General features: G+C 40.7%; 1 protein-coding gene across 5 annotated transcripts in view; it reads right to left on the bottom strand.

Moving 5' to 3' along the window:
- Positions 1 to 7,613: 7,613 nt before the first annotated feature.
- NMRK1 (nicotinamide riboside kinase 1) overlaps positions 7,614 to 22,346 on the bottom strand; it is a 36,590-nt gene continuing 21,857 nt past the window's right edge. For 3 of the 5 annotated variants that reach the window (XM_066257067.1, XM_066257070.1, XM_066257071.1), the window contains one exon: positions 22,069 to 22,309. In XM_066257067.1, the coding sequence (XP_066113164.1) occupies positions 22,084 to 22,309 (226 nt within the window). In that variant the 3' untranslated portion in view covers positions 22,069 to 22,083. Of the gene's footprint in view, positions 7,922 to 12,135; positions 12,851 to 19,713; positions 19,798 to 22,068; positions 22,310 to 22,346 lie in introns of those variants that run through there. The other 2 variants (XM_066257069.1, XM_066257068.1) reach the window with 2 other exon arrangements.

Raw genomic sequence — 22,346 nt, 5'->3', positions numbered from 1 at the left:
GTGTGTCTTGAGTCAGGGGCAAGGGAGATTAGGCAAGAGAATGTGATGAGATCTCTTGCAAATTGCCCCATGGCCCATAACATTTCATTCATATGGGCTTTATTTGTAACTCGGTACACTGAAGCCAAGGTGAAAATTCAAGAACAGAGGAGTAAAAATTAATCTTTCATGCTTATTTGTATGTTAGAGATAGAGGGAAGAAAAGAACCTTAGATTTTCCTAATGTTGGAGAAAACTGTCTGAACTTCTATTACCCAACAGCTGCTCTTATCACAAGGTATCATGGAGGGAAGAGGGAGTTTAGTTCACTGGGAATTTTAGGGTTATAATTATATGTTAATATCAATATTCCACAGTAAAACAAAGTTTGTTTGTTTTTGAGAGAGAAAGAGAATCATCAACTCATTGTTCCACTTAGTTGTACATTGATTGCTTCTCGCATGTGCCATGACCCGGGATTGAACTGGCAACCCCGGGTCTTGAACCAGAGACTTCAGCATTCCCAGTCAACACTCTATCCACTGCACCATCACCAGTGAGGCTAAAACAAAGTGTTTCTTTAACTGGCTGCACCTTATAATCATTTGTAGAGCTTTTTTAAAAATAGAGATGCCAGGCCCTGGCCGGTTGGCTCAGTGGTAGAGCATCAGCCTGGCATGCAGGAGTCCCGGGTTTGATTCCCAGCCAGGGCACACAGGAGAAGCATCCATCTGCTTCTCCACCCCTCCCCCTCTCCTTCCTCTCTTTCTCTCTCTTCCCCTCCTGCAGCCAAGGCTCCATTGGAGCAAAGTTGGCCCAGGTGCTGAGGATGGCTCTGTGGCCTCTTCCTCAGGTGCTAGAATGGCTCTGGTCACAACAGAGCGACCCCTGGATGGGCAGAGCATCGGCCCCTGGTGGGCGTGCCGGGTGGATCCCGGTCGTGCGCATGCGGGAGTCTGACTGCCTCCCCGTTTCTGGCTTTTGAAAAATAAAAAAATAAAAAAAATTAAAAAAAAAGAAAAATAGAGATCCCTAAGATGCATCCCAAATGATTCTGATATAGTAGATGCATTATTCAGAATTTCTTTGGTTGGAAGTGGCAGATATGCAACTCAAATCAGTCTCAGCCAACAATTTGGAGTGGGTTGTGTATCAGTTATATACTCCTGCATAAAAAATTACCTAATAACCCAAAACTTAGCAACTTGAAACACAGTTAGCTCATACAGTTTCTGTGAATCAGGGTTTTGAGAGTGACTTTCCTGGTGGGTCTGCCTCAGGGTCTCTAATGAAGTTGAAATCAAGGCGTTGCCTGGGCTTCAGTCATCTAATGGCTTGTCTGGGGTTGGAGGACCTACTTCCAAGGTTGCTCAGTTGGTTACATGGCTGGCAAGATGGTGCTGGCTGTTGACACCATCAACAAAACTTTTTAGATATTTTTATTTATTGATTTTAGAGAAAGGAGAGAGAGAGAAAGGCAAGGGGGAGGAGCAGGAAGCATTAACTTGTAGTTGCTTCTCATATGTGCGCTGACCAGGCAGATCCAGGGTTTCGAACCAGTGACCTCAGCATTCCATGTTGATGCTTTATCCACTGTGCCACCACAGGTCAGGCTGACCCTACTGTTGCACCACATGGATTTTTGCAGAACATTGCTGGAATATTCTCACAATATGTTGGCTGGTTTTACCCAGATGGAGCACTCTAGACAGCAAGGCAGAAGCAGCTTGATACAATTCATGGCTGGAACTAAGGTGAGTAAGAGAAAGGGGATGGCACTTATAGGTCAGACGATTTATTGTTGCAAAGGCTAAAGCTCACCCGTATATGGATTTTTAGGTCCTAGAGCCGATATACCATATGTTACACCATACAGAGTCATTTCTTTTATGTAGTGAACATAATTAAGGTAAGTAGCAAGGAAAAGCTTAAAGGGAAAGAATACTAATTTAAAAAAACCCAAGAGTCGTATGTGATTCACCTCTATTCATGGTAATAGGCTTAGATCTCCCTTAATAACACTTTAACCTTTGAGGAGCTCTTTGGAGCCTTTGGATAGTTTCATAACATTTTATTTGATCTTAAGAATAATCTTGGGTTCATAGGATGGAGTTCAGAAGGTTGGGACTGAAAGATAGAGCTAATAATTGTGAACACCCACCAGGTGCTAGACACTTGACTGGGTGCTTTGTATGTATTAACCCCTTTTAACCAAAAACCATGAGGTTAGTGTTAATCATTTTGATTTTGAGAGAAGCTTGGTTTCTTTAGCCTCAGAGAGGTTAAATGGCATGCCCATGGCCAAGCATCAGAGCTAGAAAGAGAACCCAGGTTTTCCTACTCATGGCCCACCTACTTTCCACTTGGCTGTTTCACTCTTTAGCATGACCAATCATTGCTGCTGATCTCTCCACTTGATAGGTCCACGATTCACTCTTCATCTTCTGGTAGCATGGGACTCCCGCAAAACAGGGATGCTATAATTGTAGGCCCAGACTTATTGTATCCTCAGAATGGTTTTTTTGTTTTTGTTTGTTTGTTTTGGTGAACACTTCCTTACAAGCCTAATGGAAATAGAAAGAGGGAGAGAGAGAGAGAGAGAGAGAGAACAAAGAAAAGTATATTGGGTCAGAAAAGAGACCTAGTTTATATTCTATATTGAAATAAATCCAAGTCTCTAGGAATGTCTACCCTTGTTTGATTTTTATTAAAAATCTGACTCTAACGCAGACTATTTGAGTGGCCCCAAGTAACGCTTTGGTACCTCATTTTCCTGTGTTGTTAAGTGGGGTAATATTCCAGGCTGGTCTGCCTTTCATGCTGTGGAAGGATAGGTGGCATGAAAGATGGGAAGCACTTCATGTTCCTATATGTGTTTGGGGGGAACGAAAACCTCCTGAATCCCTTTGAGTGTCACCCAAAACTTGGACTTCCTCTATTTCTGGATTTACAAAAAACAAAACTTGGATTTCCTTTATTTCTGGATAAAAATTACCCACAATCAAACAAATCTTTATACAAATGAGCTTTGCAGCCCAATCACCTTCTCTATTTAAACTTTCTTTGCTAAAATTAAGCACTAAGGTTTCCTCTACAATCTTCATCTATGGCACAGCTCTTGCATCTATGAAGCAGCCAAGCCAGAACTGGAGGTGTTTCTCCATAACACCCAGAAGAAAAAGCTTTTTCTTACAAAAAAAAATTTTTTTTTTTTGTATTTTTCTGAAGCTGGAAACGGGGAGAGACAGTCAGACAGACTCCCGCATGCGCCCGACCGGGATCCACCCGGCATGCCCACCAGGGGCGATGCTCTGCCCACCAGGGGGTGATGCTCTGCCCCTCCGAGGCATGGCTCTGCCGGGACCAGAGCCACTCTAGCGCCTGGGGCAGAGGCCAAGGAGCCATCCCCAGCGCCCGGGCCATCTTTGCTCCAATGGAACCTTGGCTGTGGGAGGGGAAGAGAGAGACAGAGAGGAAGGGGGGTGGGGGTGGAGAAGCAAATGGGTGCTTCTCCTATGTGCCCTGGTCGGGAATCGAACCCGGGTCCCCCGCACGCCAGGCCGGCGCTCTACTGATGAGCCAACCAGCCAGGGCAAAAAAAAAATTTTAAGAAAGAGCTATCTTAATGTTCTAGCTTAATGTCAGTTTTCACAAAGGCTCCCTTGTAGGTGCTATTTTATAATCATACAGGTTGTAGCTCATAGCCCTTGTAGACCTCTGGGTCAGAGTCATGCCATGCCCTGAGAGCGGGGCAGAGTGGGGTAGAGTGGGGAAGAGCAGGGTCTCATGCTGCCCTCCTCCACAGCCACCCACTTGCTAGGGAGATGACAGCTGTTTCTTCAAAGCAGGGCATGGCAGAGCAGAACACAGGGAAGGCTGGAGCAGAGGGAACGTTAGAGAGCAGGATGAGCCCAGTCACAGTGAATACACCAGCTTCTTCCATGTATTTTTCATAAAGCTAAATTATCTCCTAAGAGAGGTAACTCAGACTTAGGAAAGTGATTATTGTTTAATCATGGAATCCAAAAGGGATTTCTATGCTGCTACTGTGATTAGTATTATTAGACTAGACAGAGAAGACATGAAGACAGGCAGTTGAAAATCACTAGCATAGACCATTCCCTGATGCCTTTGTGCCTTATTTTACCACATCTTCCATTTGAAAAACAGGAAGAAGGAACAAAAGGTGAATACCCGGATAAGTCCAGAAAGAGTCTGCTGGATCTGTCTTTTGCCTGGAGGGAGAAAAAAACAGCAACTCACAAAGGTAAATTCAAGGAACATGTTGATCAAACACGCCACCTTGAATTGAGTAGCTACAGATTCCATGGACTCCTCTGTCAGCCTCCTATTGTGTTGACTTCTGTGATATTATAACAAAGGGAGCACAGAATGTTCCGAAGTTAGACGGCTACTCTGATTGGTTCTTGTACAATATATTGAACTATGAAGCCCTTTTACTGGATATAAATCGGGTGGCCTAGAGCCATGGGGGTATAATTACCTACTAAGGGCAGTGACAACAGCAAGCAGGTCACAGAGATTTAGGATTAGCTTCATAATACAATATAGCATATTGGTCTAGAGCTCTCTATTTGGGTCATGAAGACTTTGGGTTCCAAATCTTGTTCCAAGTGTTAACAGTATGACTTTGGGTATTTATTTTATACCTCAAAGCCTCATATTTATACAGTTGTTATAAGGATTACATAAAGTAATGTATGTAAAGTATTGCAAAAATATACTTTTCAAGAAGTTAAAAACATGACTGTCTTACAAATGTAAAGGGAACATGTGTTAAAGATTCACTTAACATTTTAATAAGGGGACTGGCAAGGTGCTGTGGGAGGTTCAAAGAAAATTGGAGACAGCAATGCGTTCATGGTAGCTGAAGGAAAAAGGCTTGAATAAGATGATTAATTTTAATACAAAACTGGTTAATGTGAAAGGCAATAAAACTGTCATTTTGGATTTTTTTAAAATTAGATAACTCACTTATATCTCTGGTGGACAAAGTTAATTTTCATTGCTATCAGCAGTTGGTCTCAAGTGGAGATAATTTTGCCCTCAGGGGACATTTGGCAATGTTTGAAGACATCCTTTTTTTTTTTTAAGATTTTATTTATTCATTTTAGAGAGGAGACAGAGAAAGAGAGAAAGAGAGAAGGGGGGAGGAGCAGGAAGTGTCAACTCCCACATGTGCCCTGACCAGGCAAGCCCAGGGTTTCAAACCAGCAACCTCAGCATTCCAGGTCGATGCTTTATCCACTGAGCCACCACAGGTCAGGCGAAGACATTGTGTGTGTGTGTGTGTGTGTGTGTGTATACTTTAACATTTCTTAATTGAATTTATTGGGGTGACATTGGTTAATAAAATCATATGGGTTTCAAGTGTAAAATTCTATAATACATCATCTGTATATTGTGTTGTGTGTTCACCACCCAAATTTAAGTCTCCTTTTGTCACCATTTATCCCCCTTCTTTACCCTCTTATATCTTCCCCTATGCCCTTTCCCTCTGGTAATCACCATACTGTTGTTCGTGTCTATGAGTTTTATTTTTTTTTCTTAATTCCTTCACCTATTTCACCCAGCCTCCCAATCCCCCTCCTCTCTGACAATTGTCAATCTGTTCTCTGTATCTATGAGTCTGTTTCCATTTTGTTTGTTAGTTTATTTTTGTTCATTAGATTCCACATATGTGTGAAATCATATGGTACTTGTCTTTCTCTGACTTGCTTGTTTCACTTAGCATAATACTCTACAGTTTCATCCAAGCTGTTGCAAAAGGTAAGATTTCCTTCTTTTTGTTTTACGGTGAAGTAGTATTCCACCATGTAAATGTACCATAGCCTTTTTATCCACTCATCTGCTGATGGGTATTTGGGCTGCTTCCAAATCATGGCTATTGTATATAATGCTGTAACGAACAAAGGGGTGCATATATTCTTTTGAATTAGTGTTTTGGGTTTCTTATAAGATAGTTCCAGAAGTGGAATTTCTGGGTCATAAGGCAATTTCATTTTTAATTTTTCAGAACCCTACACACTGCTTTCCACAGTGGCTGCCCCAATCATTCCCACCAACAGTGCTTGAGGGTTCGCTTTTCTCTGGAGACATGTTTGCTGTCACAATCTGGGAGGAGGGAGCACTACTGATACCTAGTGGGTAGAGAACAAGGATGGTTCAATGTACAGGAAAGTCCACCATACAGAAAAAAAATATCTAGATCCAAATGCTAATAGCACTGTGGTTAAGAAACCCTAGCTATCAATTTCCACAAGATAACATTTAATCTTGTGGCAATTAAAATATCCTAATTAAGAGAAAATAGCAAGTCAAACAGGTATATACTGCTAGAGAATTGTCTAATCCTTCGGTGGGTTACCTAGGCAATCCTGAGATAAATTGAAAAGGACATGCAATAAACTCTTTTGACTGTTTCCAAGCTTTGGAAAATCTTCTTAATAGCACTTGACATCATATCTAGCACATGCAAAGTGCTCAAAAAAGTTTAGTTATTATAAATTCATAGGCCACTAGATAGAAGTCCAAATGATAGATCATACTGAGAAATAAATACACATTTAAAATTTTTTTCTGAAATCCTCACTGAAGAAAAGCCTCTCTTCCAATTTAAGAAACTTTACTGTCAAATGGAGAGTATCCGAGATAGCCTTAGAAAGTCCATTTCATGGCTGCTGTAAAAAGAGGTACAGTAACATAAAGATCAAAGGATTGCAGGCTCTGGCCATTTTGATGGACCAAAATGTTTTTATCTTATGAGCATGGTATCCCAGAGATAAGACATGGTAAAACAAGCAAGCAAACAAACAAACAAAAAACCCACAGTTGCCCAAATTCATCTATAAATCAGTTGAATAGTATACCCAATAGTTGTATCAATTTGAGTTCATCAGGAGAGAGAAACCACAAAGATATGTAAACAAGGTAAGTTTAATATAAAGAATTTCATCGCCTGACTAGGCAGTGGTGCAGTAGATAGAGCGTTGGCCTGGAATGTTGAGGACCCAGGTTTGAAATCCTGAGGTCTCTGGCTTAGCATGGGCTCATTTGGTTTGAGCGTGGGCTCACCAGCTTGAGCACAGGGTCACCAGCTTGAGCGTGGGATCATAGACATGACCCCAAGGTCGCTGGCTTGAGTAAGGGGTCACTGGCTAGGCTGCAGCCTCCCAGTCAAGGCACATATGAGAAAGCAATCAATGAACAACTAAGGTGCCACAACTATAAGTTGATGCTTCTCATCTCTCTACCTTCCTATCTGTTTGTCCCTGTCTTTCCCTCCATCTCTCTCTCTCTTGCTTTAAAAAAATAAAATTTTATAAATTTTTCCATAAAATATAAGTATTCTTAAAATTAATAATTGTATTATGTAAATTAAATAAGTAGACACATAATTTATGTAGAAATAAATACATAAAACAGATTTTAAGTATATTTATATAAATATATGTGTGAAAATATAAAATACATTATAATATATAATATATATCATTCATTTATAAGACCTAAATCATTTAATAGTTATAATTATGTATTTGTTATATAAACAGAATACACACAAGGTGCTGACACTAAGAAATAATAACTCTAAGGAACAACTACATCTGCTGATTGAGGGTAAATACCCACAGAAGGGATGAGCCAGTAATGAGAGCCAGACCTTGCTGGAGAAGGCACAGCCATGGCTCTCGAATGGCAGGGAAGTTGCTGTGGTGCCATGTCAGCAAAACTTGCTGGAAGTTAATCCTCTGGAATCCTGGGGAAATCCTAGGATGCTATTGAAAAGCCACTTGCCGGGAGGAGTCTCACCAGATCTTTGCTATACAGTTGCTGACTTATGGGAGCCAAAAAGCAGAAACCTTTTCTTCTTCATTGTCTCCCCAATGTCCTCTGTTGTCAAAGCTTAACATCGTTCCTCCTGGTAAAGGAAAAATATTTAAAAGGCCCAGATTCATTTTTACACGTGAGGCAAAAATGAAGAATTTGGAGCTAAGAGTGGAAAAGAAAAGTTGGCACAAGAGTGGTGCAGTAATATCTTTAGGGGCTTAATATACTGGTAAATTCAAGCTGGTAGTGTCCAAATAGCCAGTGTGGGCCCTTAATGGTCAGCCAGCTATTTGTCCATTATAGTGCAGAGTGTAGTAATTCTGAAAGTGTGGGCCCTGGATCAGCAATAGCAACATCATCTGGAAACTTGTTTGAAATGCAAATTCCAGTGCCCTACCCCAAACCTATTGAATCAGAAACTGGGGTTGGGGCCCAGCAATCTGTTTTAACAAGCCCTCCAATTAATTCAGATACATGCTAAGGTTTGAGAACCACTGCTATAACAAGTTCTTGAAACTTGCTTTGCAGGTTTGAAGGAAAGAGTCAATAGAGATTTCTTTGTATAAGTTTTAGTCTCAATATTTTTTTAAGCAAAGTAAATGGGTATTATTTTTTCTCTTCCTTTTTGAAGTTTTATTGATTTTAGAGAGAGAGGGAGAGAGAAACATTGATTTATTGTTCCACTGATTTACGTATTCATTGGTTGATTCTTGTATGTGCTCTGACCAAGGGATCGAGCCCTTAACCTTGGTGTATTGGGACTACACTGTAACCCACTGAATTATCAGGCTAGTGCTACTCTCAATTTTTCATCTTGAAGAAGACAACCTAACTTCTTTAGGATCTGGAAGCTAGCAGAGAGCATATTATTATATCTCTACTTTTGCTAAATTGATGACATCTTTGTGGACCCTGTGGGTATGACTGCATAAGATATGCTCACTTTGCTAAGAAAAAGAAAAATTTTTTTATGTTCTCTTATCTGCGGATCATTCTACCCTAATTAGGGCCCCAAAGCTGCTATTGCAATTGTCATCTCTTTCTGTGTGTAAACAGAAGTGGAGAGTAGTGTTTATTCTATTTGTCCATAACTTTTTCCCCCTAACCACCCTGGATGGAAAATTGAAAGAAGAGCTGAAACCACAAACCTAAGGTCTGCACGGCCAGACAGTGGCATGGAGCTTGTGTTAGCTTCCTACACTCCTTGCCCCAAGGGAGTTAGCTTGCCTCCCTAAGTTGTGAAAGTCCAGACAGACAACTTCATTTTCCCCTGATATATACGCCTTGTTTTTCCAGGCTCTTCCATGTGCTCTCTTCAAAGGAGAGATGGAAAAATGATGTATTCTAGCAGGCGATTTTTCTATTCTCTGCTTTAAAATTTAAAATATGTGTGTGCATATTTGAGTGGAGAAGGCTTGAAACCTGGCGCTGGTCCCACCACTAACTAGCTGCATGTGGTTGGGCAGGTCACCAGCTCTGATTTTAATTTTCATACTGACCTATAGAGCATAGGACCAGTTGATACTGTTCCAACATTTTATGATTCTATTTTCTACCAGAAGCATATCCTTAAAAGGTAACTGGTCTTAAATCTCACCCTTTACCATAACAGTCTCTTCATGAGGTCCTCTTTTAAACTTTGTCCTCTATTTGATGTTAAGCTCAGTGAAGCCTTTCTACAGCAAATTCAACCTAAAGGAATTGAGGTTATTTATTCACAAAAAGTGAAGACTTCAGCAGATTTGCTCGGTTCCAATAAATACAGAATGCACGCCTTTTGAACGAGATACAATACCCCATTAATTGCTTTGATGAGTGCACTGTGAAACCACACACCCAGACACAAAGCAGTGGTATTCTTTATTTCAGTCCTGATTTTTCACTGATAACAATATACGAAAAGATATTTCTTCTTCCAAAATGATTTGAATGTTTTTCTTTTTAATTTACATTAATATTTTGTTTGTTTTTCTTCAAGACAGTCTTTCTGTGACCTAGTCTCACATGCGGAACACAAATCAAGGGTCATGATAATCAGCAGGGTGAAGATGTTATTTCAGAAATTCTTGGAAATCATATTTGAAAAATCACACCTAGACTTTTATTCTAAATATAAATATTATATATTCCTACTGTTCTCATAACAGTAATTTGGAATTGCAGTCATCAGCTTGATAAAATCATGGTTAACACTCCTAGTTGCTTACCTGTTTCCTAGTCCTTCCTTGCTAAAAGAAGCTTAATTTTGTTCCCACAGCCACATCCCCAGGCAATGAATCGTAATTGCTCCAATTCTATCGTGACATTCTCTTTCCAGCCTCCTTTGCAGTGAGAGGTGGCGATGTGAGCCAGTTCTGGGACCGGAGGCATACGGGGGAGTCTGTTAAAGACACTATTAGGTGATTTGGGGAGGCATGTAGCTCTCTGTGCCGCCAGCACCCATCTTCCTGCCTTGATAGTTGACACTATTCAGGTAGCTTTTGCTGCTTCCTGTAATCTCCTGGCAATGGGGCCACAAAGCTAGGATGAAATACCCTGGCTTTTTCATGACATTTTTGAGTTGTGGCTAAAGTAGAGGTACAGATAAAATACAGGAACACCCCAATTAAATTAGAATTTCAGAAAAACAGCACTCTTAAATGTTTGGAACTAACATATATAGAAAGTTATTTATACTTTATCTGAAATTCAAATTCAAATGTGTGTCCTCTAAACCCCCCCCCCCCATCTGACATCTGTATGCATAAGCCTGGACTGTCTGCCTTGGACTTCCTTGTTATGTTTAAAACAATAACAACAACAACAAAAACCTCCAATGAGTGTAAGCTATTAGTTAAGTAATATATTGGTAGCATGTGAACTCATTCCTGACTTAACAGTAATTAACAAAAGGTACCTAGCATTTATTGTGTTCATCATGTGCCAGATACTGTGCTAGTCAGCAGGGACACGTTTATAACTAAGTCACAGAGGTAGGTCCTGCCATCATGGAGCTTGTATCTAGCTGGAGAGATGGCCACTAAGCAAGAGATCCTACAAGTGGCAGTATAATTACAGTTGTAATTAGTGCTTTCAAGAAAAAAAAGCATTTTGAGAGCACCAAGTAGGGGGGATCAGGAAGGCCTCCCTGAAGTGGGATTTTAGGGGCAATCTGAAGGAGGAGGAGGAGGAGGGAGCAAGCTGGTTGGAAGGACGGGCTGCAGAAGTTCGCTGTCAGCATTGGGAGCAGAGTGTGTGCCAGCTGCGGCGGGCAGGGAGGGGTCCTGGTAAGTTGGAGGAGAGCTCCCACTGGCTGACCAGGAGTGTGCTGAGTGATGGGAAATGAAGGTAGAGACCTACACAGACACTAGATTGGGGAATGCCTCAGAGGTTATTTTAAAGATTTCAAACTTTTTTGGTACTCTGCACAACACCTTAATGTTGATATCCCCATCTTAAAAAGAGGAAATCAAGACTTTCAATAACTCCATCAAAGTCATACAGCCTTTAAGTATCTGAACTGTAATTTGAGTTCAGGTTGGTTTCCTTGTTTTATGTAGAATGTGTGACAAACAAAACAAAACTAAGCAAAGCAAGAAAAACAAAACCAAAGCAACCCCGATCATCACCAAGTACAAGCTAGTTAGAAATACAGAATGAGCGCTGATCAAATGAGTCTGTAGAGAACATTTAAAGTTAATGTAACAAAATATTTTATATTTGTAAGGACTGGAGGGGTTGTGAGCAATCTATTTGTTATTTATAAACAAAAAGTTGATCAGTACAGTAGATACTTTAAATTCCAGCATTGAAAAAGGCCTCAAAAAATCACACAATTCAAATTGCTTGTCTGTGCTATATTACATGTCGTTGAAATAACTATAACTCATTTCTGTGATTTTTAGACCATTGGTTTTACAAAAACAAAATAAAACACAGAAACACCCCCCCATTTGTAATAATGTCTTAACATAAATGACACAATGATTCAGTGGTTTTAGACACACACAAAAAACAGTAAGTGAATCAATAATGAGAAAACACACGAAAGTTACTATAGGATATCTCTGATTTATTTTAATACGATTGCTACTCCTGGTAATGCCATTATTTGTAGGAGGTGAGCAATAGTATGTAATATTTAAAAAAATTAAAAATGGAAAAATAGCAGAATACACATATATAAGGTAAATATTTTGATACTTCATTATGTGTGTGTATATATACACACATATAATATATACACATATAGACACACATATAGACATGTACACACAAACACACACCAGATTACATTTATACTGGATTGTGATATAAATCTTATTGCTTACTCTGGGTCCCATTCAGAGAAGTTTGACAATTCATTGGTCTAGAAGAGGAGCTGACTCACTGTTTGTGAGCTATGCTGTATCTATACATTGCTTGGAGTGAAAACAACTCATTATGATAAATTCATGACCGCCTGACCAGGCAGTGGCGCAGTGGATAGAGCATTGGACTGGGTTACAGAGAACCCAGGCTCCAAAGTCTGAGGTCGCCAGCTTGAGCACGGGCTCCCCAGCTTAAGCATGGGGTCACTGGCTTGAGCGTGAGATCATAGACATGACCCTAAGGTCACTGGCTTGAGCCCAAGGTTGCTGGCTTGAGCAAGGGGTCACTTGCTCTGCTGTAGCCCCCCAATCAAGGCACATACAAGAAAGCAATCAATGAACAACTAAGGTGCCTCAACAAAGAATTGATGCTTCTCACTCTCCCTTCCTCTCTGTCTGTCCCTATCTGTCCCTATCTCTGTCTCTCTCTCTGTCTCTGTCAGAAAAAAAAAAAAGATAAGTTCATGACCATTGTCAGGGATAACTGTTTACTGTTCCACATATTGGGGAAATCATGTGTGCTAGAACAAACAAAACAACAGTTATCATTGTACCAAAGTGCATGTTATATCTTGATAGGTTAAGGTTCTTGAATAAGGTCCTTGGTTAAGTTTCTTAATTCACACAAGAAGAGTTCAGTGTGTTCCATCTTTATGTTGTTACTTGCAGACCTTGGAAATAAATATAATAGAAATTAATGGAGAATTCCAATTCTCATTTTACTAAGTCCTCATACAAACAACAATCAGTATTCTAAGGCTTTTAATATTACAGAGATTCAGCCTGACCTGTGGTGGCTCAGTGGATAAAGTGTCGACCTGGAAATGCTGAGGTCGCCGGTTCGAAACCCTGGGCTTGCCTGCTCAAGGCACATATGGGAGTTGATGCTTCCAACTCCTCCCCTCCCTTCTCTCTCTCTGTCTCTCCCTCTCCTCTCTAAAATGAATAAATAAAAAAAAATAAAAAAAAATATTACAGAGATTCTGGAGCCAGAAATGCTGGTTTTCCATAGAACTAGAGTCCAAGTCTCATTCTTTTAATCCTTGCATTAAATTTAACTCTATATTAAAATATCAGATATCCATTATGATTTGCAGTTGGTATAATGATCCTTGACTTCAAGGAATGAAATAGTTTGAGAACTAGAAGAATATCACAAAGTGGAGCTAGCTGCGTAGAATTTGTGTTTTGGGGTGTTGTCCTTGATTTGGAAAAATAAGTATTGTTACCTTAATCATTTTTCTTAAACCAAGGAAGCCTAGCTGAATACTTAGTGACTTTGCCTTAGAAATCCAGTGATAAACAGCTCATGTTGGAAAAACACATTTTTAGTATAGTATTTAATTTTTGAAGTATGTAAAATTTAAAAATGATTCTACTCTTTGACCAAATACATGTTCCTTTGAAAAAAATTTTTTTTTGTATTTTTCCAAAGCTAGAAGTGGGGAGGCAGTCTGACAGACTCCCACAAGAGCCCGACCGGGATCCCCCTGGCACACCCACCAGGGGGCGATGCTCTGCCCATCTGGAGCATTGCTTCATTACAACTGGAGCCATTCTAGCACCTGAGGCAGAGGCCATGGAGCCATCCTCAGCGCCAGGGCTAACTTTGCTCCAATGGAGCCTTGGCTGTGGGAGGGGAAGAGAGAGATAGAGAGAAAGGAAAGGGAGAAAGGTGGAGAAGCAGATGAGCTCTTCTCCTGTGTGTCCTGACCGAGAATCAAACCTGGGACTTCCACACACTGGGCTGACGCTGTACTGCTGAGCCAACTGGCCAGGGCACTTTGAAAATTTTTAATGTAATTTAAGAAGAAGGAAACCAGCAATCTGTACAGATATTTTTATAGCATGTTATTTGCCAATGTGAAAAATTTGTACAATACTAAAAACCAAGCAATGGGGAAATGACTCAATAATTATATGTTAATTTGAACTATTATGCTACTATTACTTTATAATTAGAAATTATATTTTAAATTCAACACAACAGAATGCCAAAAATAAAAATACAAACATTTAATTAATTTTTTATTTTGCAATTTCTTATTCCTATTATTTGAAAGTAGGCATGTGACATCTTCTCCACTAAGATGTCTATGTCAAGCCTATAATTCACTTTTAAAACAGAACTCAGCCTTCAATCCTTTAACTGGGAGAGCTATTTAGTTTTATTTAGTTTCATTCGATAATGAACTCTATAAAACTTCTTGAATATTAAATATTAATCTAAAAAGGAAAATAAGCATCACAATTAACCATGTAACCATATAAAAGACAGATGAATGTAAACAGCAAAAAACAATGGATGTATACTCATTAAAATATTAACATTGCTGACTGGTAGAAATATAGGTTGTATTTTTCTCTTTTGCTTTTACATTAAAACCTTTTTTACAATTAATATACTTTTATCATGAGATAAAAATAAATATTCTTTTTTTTTTTTTTTTTTTTGTATTTTTCTGAAGCTGGAAACGGGGAGAGACAGTTAGACGGACTCCCGCATGCGCCCAACCGGGATCCACCTGGCACACCCACCAGGGGCGAGGCTCTGCCCACCAGGGGGCGATGCTCTGCCCTTCCAGGGCGTCGCTCTGCCGGGACCAGAGCCACTCTAGCGCCTGGGGCAGAGGCCAAAGAGCCATCCCCAGCGCCCAGGCCATCTTTGCTCCAATGGAGCCTTGGCTGCGGGAGGGGAAGAGAGAGACAGAGAGGAAGGAGGTGGGGGTGGAGAAGCAAATGGGCGCTTCTCCTATGTGCCCTGGCCGGGAATCGAACCCGGGTCCCCTGCATGCCTGGCCAATGCTCTACCACTGAGCCAACCGGCCAGAGCCAAAATAAATATTCTTAAAGGAAGTATGAATGTTGCCGGTGGCAGACTGCTTTGTTTTAGTGAGAATAAGTAATGATTCATTTTTGCCTCAAAGTCTGGATTTAGATAAGTATTGAATTAAATACAAAACTTCATATCCTTACTCTCTTGGGTCATTTATTGTTTCATTATTAAGTAAATTGAATCTTTGTTCTTTCCCTTTCATTACTGTTGCTTTATCACAATTATGATTTTAGATGCTTAGAGTAGAAAATTAGTTTAACAGGTTTATGAGATCATAGGAGAAGCTTCAAGAGTAGTCAGCTGAGCCTGACCAGGCGGTGGTGCAGTGGATAGAGCGTTGGACTGGAATGCAGAGGACCCAGGTTCGAGACCCCGAGGTCACCAGCCTGAGCGTGGGCTCATCTGGTTGGAGCAAAAAGCTCACCAGCTTGGACCCAAGGTCGCTGGCTCGAACAAGGGGTTACTCGGTGCTGAAAGCCCGCAGTCAAGGCACATATGAGAAAGCAATCAATGAATAACTAAGGTCTTGCAACGAAAAACTGATGATTGATGCTTCTCATCTCTCTCCGTTCCTGTCTGTCTGTCCCTGTCTATCCCTCTCTCTGACTCTCTCTCTGTCTCAAAAAAAAAAGAAAAAAAGAAAAAAAAAGAGGCCCTGGCCGGTTGGCTCAGAGGTAGAGCGTCGGCCTGGCGTGCGGGAGTCCCTGGTTTGATTCCCAGCCAGAGCACACAGGAGAAGCGCCCATCTGCTTCTCCACCCCGCCCCCTCTCCTTCCTCTCTGTCTCTCTCTTCCCCTCCCACAGCCAAGGCTCCATTGGAGCAGCGTTTGCCCGGGTGCTGAGGATGGCTCCTTGGCCTCTGCCTCAGGCGCTAGAATGGCTCTGATTGCGGCAAAGCAACGCCCCAAGATGGGCAGAGCATCGCCCCCTGGTGGGCGTGCCGGGTGGATCCCGGTTGGGTGCATGCGGGAGTCTGTCTGACTGCCTCCCCATTTCCAACTTCAGAGAAATACAAAAAAGAAAAAAGAAAAAAAAAAAAGAAAAAAAATACAAAAAAAAAAAAGATGTGTTTTAAGAGTAGTCAGCTAAAACTTCTGAAAAGCCTCCCCAGTGGCTGATTCCTGAAACTGAAAGGTTAAAGCAGGTTATACTGAGGATCCCTGCAGGCTGGCTTGGCCAGGACACTGTGGTTGGAAGAAATGGGAAAGAAAGATGGTGGTTTAAGAGAACACAGTAACTTATTTATGTAACTAAAAAAAATAATAGGAAAAGTTGATCTGCTTTGGATTTTATTTCTCTTCTAATATATCTGTCACATACAAAGGTGGGCAAAAGTAGGTTTATAGTTGTTCATATAGAAAATATAATATTAATAAAGAATAAACACTGTGTTTCATGTACTCACAACTGTAAGCCTACATTTGCCCACTCCATATTTTTTTAAAAACTTTATCCAATATCTAGAACACAAGCAAGATAGCCTTAAAGGTTAAATATTTCCTTACAAGGACATTCGCAAGGAAAGAGGAGGGGTCAACACATGGACATGTATAGATACTATCTCGTGGGCTTTCAGTACCTGTCAAAACACGCCAGATATTCCTGGGCCTTGGACCAGACTGCAAAAGCTGGCATTTGGTAGGAACTAGGTGCTGTTTGCTGGAAATACATGATCAAGGCTCCTTTCATTCTTATCAGCAGGTAGAACAATCATAAAGCCAAACTCCAGTATTTGACTTAGTCGCTAAGGGAGAATTGCACCTGCACACTGGCCATTATTAAGAGGATGGAGAAGTCTAGGTGACCCACTGGCAGAAATGCCCCCAGAAGTATCTCATTAGGGTCAGAAAGGAAGCCAATAACCCCTATAAAAGTGGTTTTGGCATAGGTGCTATCCTGAAGGCAAAGCCCCTCCCTTCCCCTTACATTCTCTGTGTCTATTCATGATGATGTCCTTAGCTTCACTGTTGGAGGCCTGCTTTTCATCAGAGTAACAGATGGTAGGGGTGGGCAAGCATATCTGGCAAGAATTATAAGTTCTACTAAGAAGCAATTTAAAAACAGTCCTGAAATTTCTTCAAACTGGTTCATGCCTACATGAAGGGATGGTCTTGAAATTAGGAGTATGTAGGAATAAATAGCTGCTGGCTGGCTGAGCTCAGTCTTCTAGTCAGATGGAAATTTACAGAGGACATTGGAAATCTTTTTATTATTTATTTATTTATTTATTTATTTTGAGAGAGAGGCAGCGAGAGAGACAGAAACATCAAGCTCAGTCTTCTAGTCAGATGGAAATTTACAGAGGACATTGGAAATCTTTTTATTATTTATTTATTTATTTATTTATTTATTTTGAGAGAGAGGCAGCGAGAGAGACAGAAACATCAAGCTACTCCTGTATGTGCCCTGACTGGGGAATCGAACCAGCAACCTCTGCACTCCAGGACGATGCTCCAACTAACCAAGGTATTGGCCAGGGTTTAATTTTTATTGATTTTTAGAGAGACAGGGAGAGGAAGGGAGAGAGAGGGGAGGGGGAAGGAAGCATTCATTTGTTGTTCCACTCAGTCTTGCATTCTTTGGTTGCTTCCCATGTGTGCCCTGACAGGGGACCAAACTATAACTTTGTCATTTCCAGATGACACTCTTACCCGACTGAACTAATTGGCCAGGGCTAGGAAATCTAGTTCTTATTGAGAGATGATGACATTTGGACTAGGGCAGTTATGTCTCACCAAAAAAGCGTGTAATATTCTTAATTGCTGTTTTCTCTTGATCAGCTGATGATTGCATTTTACATGAGATAGTCATGAATATCTATTTATTTCAAATATAACAGTAGGCAGAGCTACAATTTTGTTCTCCCAGTATGATTTGTTATCCTTTTTCTTCTGGTTTCTACTTCCTACCCTTCTTTCTCTTTGGTGAATTTCTCCCCTTGATTCAGGAGGCCTTAGGAGGTATATTCAATTACAAGATCAGTACATGATCCATTCCTAGCCATTCAGAGTGTGCTATCTCCCTGGCCGTAGTGATTGGTTTATCAAAAGCCATGTGACCCAAGCAGGACCAATTAAAGTCTTTTCTGGAAATTGTCAGGTGGCCTGAAATGGAAAATTGCTTTAAAAAAACTGTTTAAGGGGAAGAGGTTTTGGAGGAGGTAGATTAAAAAGGTGAAGAGATTAAGAAGTACAAATTGGTAGTTACAAAATAGTTGTGGGTTATAAAGTGCAGCATAGGGAATATAAGCAATAATATTGTAATAACCAAGTATGGTGTCAGCTGGGTGCTTGAAATATTGGAGGGAATCACTGTAAATTATGTGATTGTCTAAACACACCTGAAACGAATATAAAATAATATGGATGTCAATTGTACTTGAAAAATAAAATTTTAAAAACTTTATAATAATAAAATATTAAACATTGACAAAAGCAGTGAGAATAATATGTAAACCCCTTGTGCCCAACACCAGCTTCAACATTTATCAACTTATGGATAATTTTGAAAAAGGATAAACTATCTTTTGTCACTGGGGCTGTCAAACCCAGGGAGACAATTCTTCCAACAGCCATGATGACCATCAGCGATTGATGTCTGTCAGTGATGGCTTCCCCTGTATGGTTTTTGCTTAAGTTAAATTTAGGAGGATTTCTGTCACTTACAAAATGTGACAGAAATTGTTGGCTCTGGCCAGCTGGCTCAGTGGTAGAGCATCAGCCTGGCATGTGGTTGTCCTGGGTTCGATTCCGGTCAAGGCACACAGGAAAGGCACCAATCTGCTTCTCCACCCCTCCCTCTCTCTATCTATCTCTTTCACTCTCTCTTTCCCTCCTGCAGCAATGGCTTGATAGGAGCGAGTTGGCCCCAGCCCCTGAAGATGGCTTAGTGGCCTCTGCCTTAGTTGCTAAAAAAAAAAATGGCTTGGTTGCTGAGCAATGGAGCAATGGCCCCAGATGGCCAGAGCATTGCCCCCTAGTAGGCTTGCTGGGGCTCATGTGGGAGTCTGTCTTTCCTTTCACTAAAAAAAAAAAAAAAAAAAAAAAAAAAAGTATCATCCAATATAAAAATCTGAAAGAAACACTTAATAATTTTTTAGAATCTTGTGTTACTTTTGAGATATTTGGCAAGTAGAAATTCATGTACAATCCTTAAGAGGAATCTTTAAGAGGCCCTGGGCAGGTAGCTTAGAGCATCGCCTCTATACGTCAAAGTTGTGTGTTTGATCCCCGATCAGGGAACATACAAGAATCAACCAATGAATGTGTAAATAAGTTGAACAACAAATTGATGTTTCTCTCTTTCACTCCCTCCTTTCCTTCCTCTCAAAAATCAATCAATAAATTTTAAAATATTTAAAAAAGAAGAATAAAGAAGAAGGGGAGCTTGAGACATATTAAAACAAGATCATTAGCATTTTAACTTCACTTGCCAAAGGATAGTTTCAGTCTTATTTAAATAGCAGCCATTTACTAAAATATTAAACTACATAACATAAATATTATTAGGAGATATATCAAAGGGTGGAAAAAATAATGAAGTCTCCAAATCCATTTAGAGCATCTGATTCTGAATTGTCTTCAAAGCAATGAATGAATGGATACAATCACTCCTACGTTAGCATCTGGATGTCATTTTGGGTATATAATTAACTATATTCCTCGCTGTTCCTTCACCATCTACGTTGACAATACTTACATTTTTGCTTTGCTAGTTGTTGTCTTAGGTCTTTATACACTTGTGAAAATAGGTCCTCTTCAGATTTTGTTCCATCTAGGTAAACTGAAAAGTGAAAAAGAGAGCAAATCAAATGCTAACAGGCTTATTAATATAAGATGCTTACTTTGGCACCTGATAGCTCTTGAAAGTACCTGTAGGTTTAACCAAAGAACCCTGGACCATAAAGTGAAAAGAAGAGAGAAAGAGAGACTGACCAGGCAGTGGCACAGTGGATAGAGCATTGGCCTGAGACACTGAGGACCCAGGTTTGAAACCCCCAGGTCACCAGCTTGAGCACAAACTCATACAGCTTGAGCATGGGATCACAGATGTGGCCCCATGGTTGCTGGCTTAAGCCCTAGGGTCGCTGGCTTGAAGCTCAAGGCTGCTGGCTGGCACAAGGGGTCACTGACTCAGCTGGAGAACCTGATCAAGGCACATTTGAGAAAGCAATCAATGAACAACAAAAAATGCCTCAACTAAGAGTTGATGCTTCTCATCTCTCTACCTGTCTGTCCCTGCCCCACTTAAACAAACAAACAAACAAAAAAATGGAGAGAGAGATTACAGTCAGAAACTACAGGTAAAATATTTTGGTTAATTACAGAGAAATGCACACTAGCTAATGTTAACATTGTTTTTAGAAAAAGAAAGAAAAAGAATGAAGTAGCATCGTGAATACGGTACTTTAGGAAGACTAAAGAAGGGCCTCCCTGAAAGGATCATTTAAAAGAGTAGTTCTTCAACTTACTTATGCATCAAGATGACCAATGAAACTTTTTAAACCATGTAGGGGGCTGGGCTCTGGCATTCGTTCTTAATCAGAATTCTCTAGGCCCAGAAGATATGTATTTTTAATAAAACTGGCATAGGCAATTCTTAAGAAAAAGTAGAAGTTATGTATGTTAAAAGAAGGAAAGGTCTTCTAGTCAGAAAACTGCTGAGATGGGAAGGTAGGAAAGAATTTTGCCTGTTAAGGGAAAGATGCACAGTGTGGAAAGGCAGGAACAGTGGAGAGATGAGGTTTAGAGCAAGTCTGTGTCTTTGTCTTTAGATGTCTGGCTGTGTAGGTTTTACCCAAGGGCTGGAAACTCTCTGAAGATGTTCAGCAAGGCAGGACATAGTTTTATATTTTAGATGGAGGAGCAGTAAGAAGAGGACACCCTGAAGCCATGATCCAAACTGGAAGTGTTGTGGCTAGAACTTCAGCAGTGGCTCTGGAGATGGGGAGAAGGGGTTGGACCTGACTGAAGAAGAGGTCAGGGCTGTCAGAACATGGGGAGGCCGTAGGTGTTTTCCATGCAGCTCAGACATAGCCAACCTGGAGGCTACAAAGCTTCTCAGAATATGGGCAACTCCCTTTATTCTGAAAAGTATACATCAGTTCTGATACCTCTGCCTCGACTAACAGCCTTCTTTCTCAACCTCCTGTAGCTTCTCGGTGTTGAGCTCTGTATACCAGCTGTTTGTTCTAAGCCTGAGCTCACAGAGTCAGATACTCCCCTTACATCTCTCAGGCATCTCCACGACATTATGTGCAAAACAGACTTGCATTCTTACCTTACAGACCTGCGACTCCTTCACTTGGTTTCCGTTTTCCACAATAGCACCAACCAGGTTCCAAGGTGTTATCCTTGCCAATTCAATATCCTGCACCCTCCATATCTACACTATCATCCAGGTCTATTGAGCACGCGTTTCTAATACTGCACCCTCTACGCCCACCCTCCCCATAGCCAGACGGATCTTACTACAACAAGAATCTGATATCTATGATGTCCTTGTCTAAACCTCTCTGTAAAGGGCTTCTCACTATTCTTGAAATAATCTTTACATGACTTATGGCCTTATAGGGTTTGGATCTTTCCTGTACTGCCAGCCACACCTCTTGTCCTTGGTTTTCTCTACCACAAATACACCAACCTCCTTTCAGGTGCTGATCATTCCTTCCTGCCCCCTGGCTTTTCATATACCATACCCACTGTCTGGGGTGATCTTCCATCTTAACACTCTTCTCTTTGTCCAGTGAAACCTGTCAGGGAGTGGTTTAAATGTGGCCAGATCACTGAGGCTTAGGCAGTCCCCAAGAGCTTGCTATCATGTCCTCATCACAGTGAGAAAGGACAGCAGCTAGAGTGTTTAACATCCGCTTTCCCAACAGAATGTTCGTGCAGGAGTTAAGGGACTGGATTGGCCTATCTCCTTTGATATACATCATTTTTCAATCAACATTTATTGAATAAATGACCACCTAGAAGTTGACAAGCTATTCACAAGAGCCATAGAGAGATCAGGAGAAGCCAGGGGAGCCAGTTGTGAAGAACTGCCCGGGGAGCCCAGTGTTATGACTTAAAGTATTCCTTTATAATTTAATAAATGAGAAATGTGCCTTCTGATGTCCTTTTGTTTGTGTACTTTGAGGCAATGATAAGTAAGAGGCCTTCCGTGGAGGGAGAAAGGGCACTTACCAATTTCCCATGTGATGTCTTCCATTTCTTGTCTGTGCTTTAGATACATGGGCCACACGTGTCCATCAAAGTACCCTGGGGGGTCTGGAGGCGTGTAGACCCTAGTACTATTGAAACATGTAGGGAACTTTATGTTGATAGAAA

The sequence above is a fragment of the Saccopteryx bilineata genome, chromosome 2 (assembly GCF_036850765.1).
Source record: "Saccopteryx bilineata isolate mSacBil1 chromosome 2, mSacBil1_pri_phased_curated, whole genome shotgun sequence".
Classification (NCBI taxonomy): domain Eukaryota; kingdom Metazoa; phylum Chordata; class Mammalia; order Chiroptera; family Emballonuridae; genus Saccopteryx; species Saccopteryx bilineata.
The sequence above is the reverse complement of the archived record's forward strand: the minus strand, read 5'-3'. Positions and strand labels throughout refer to the sequence as shown.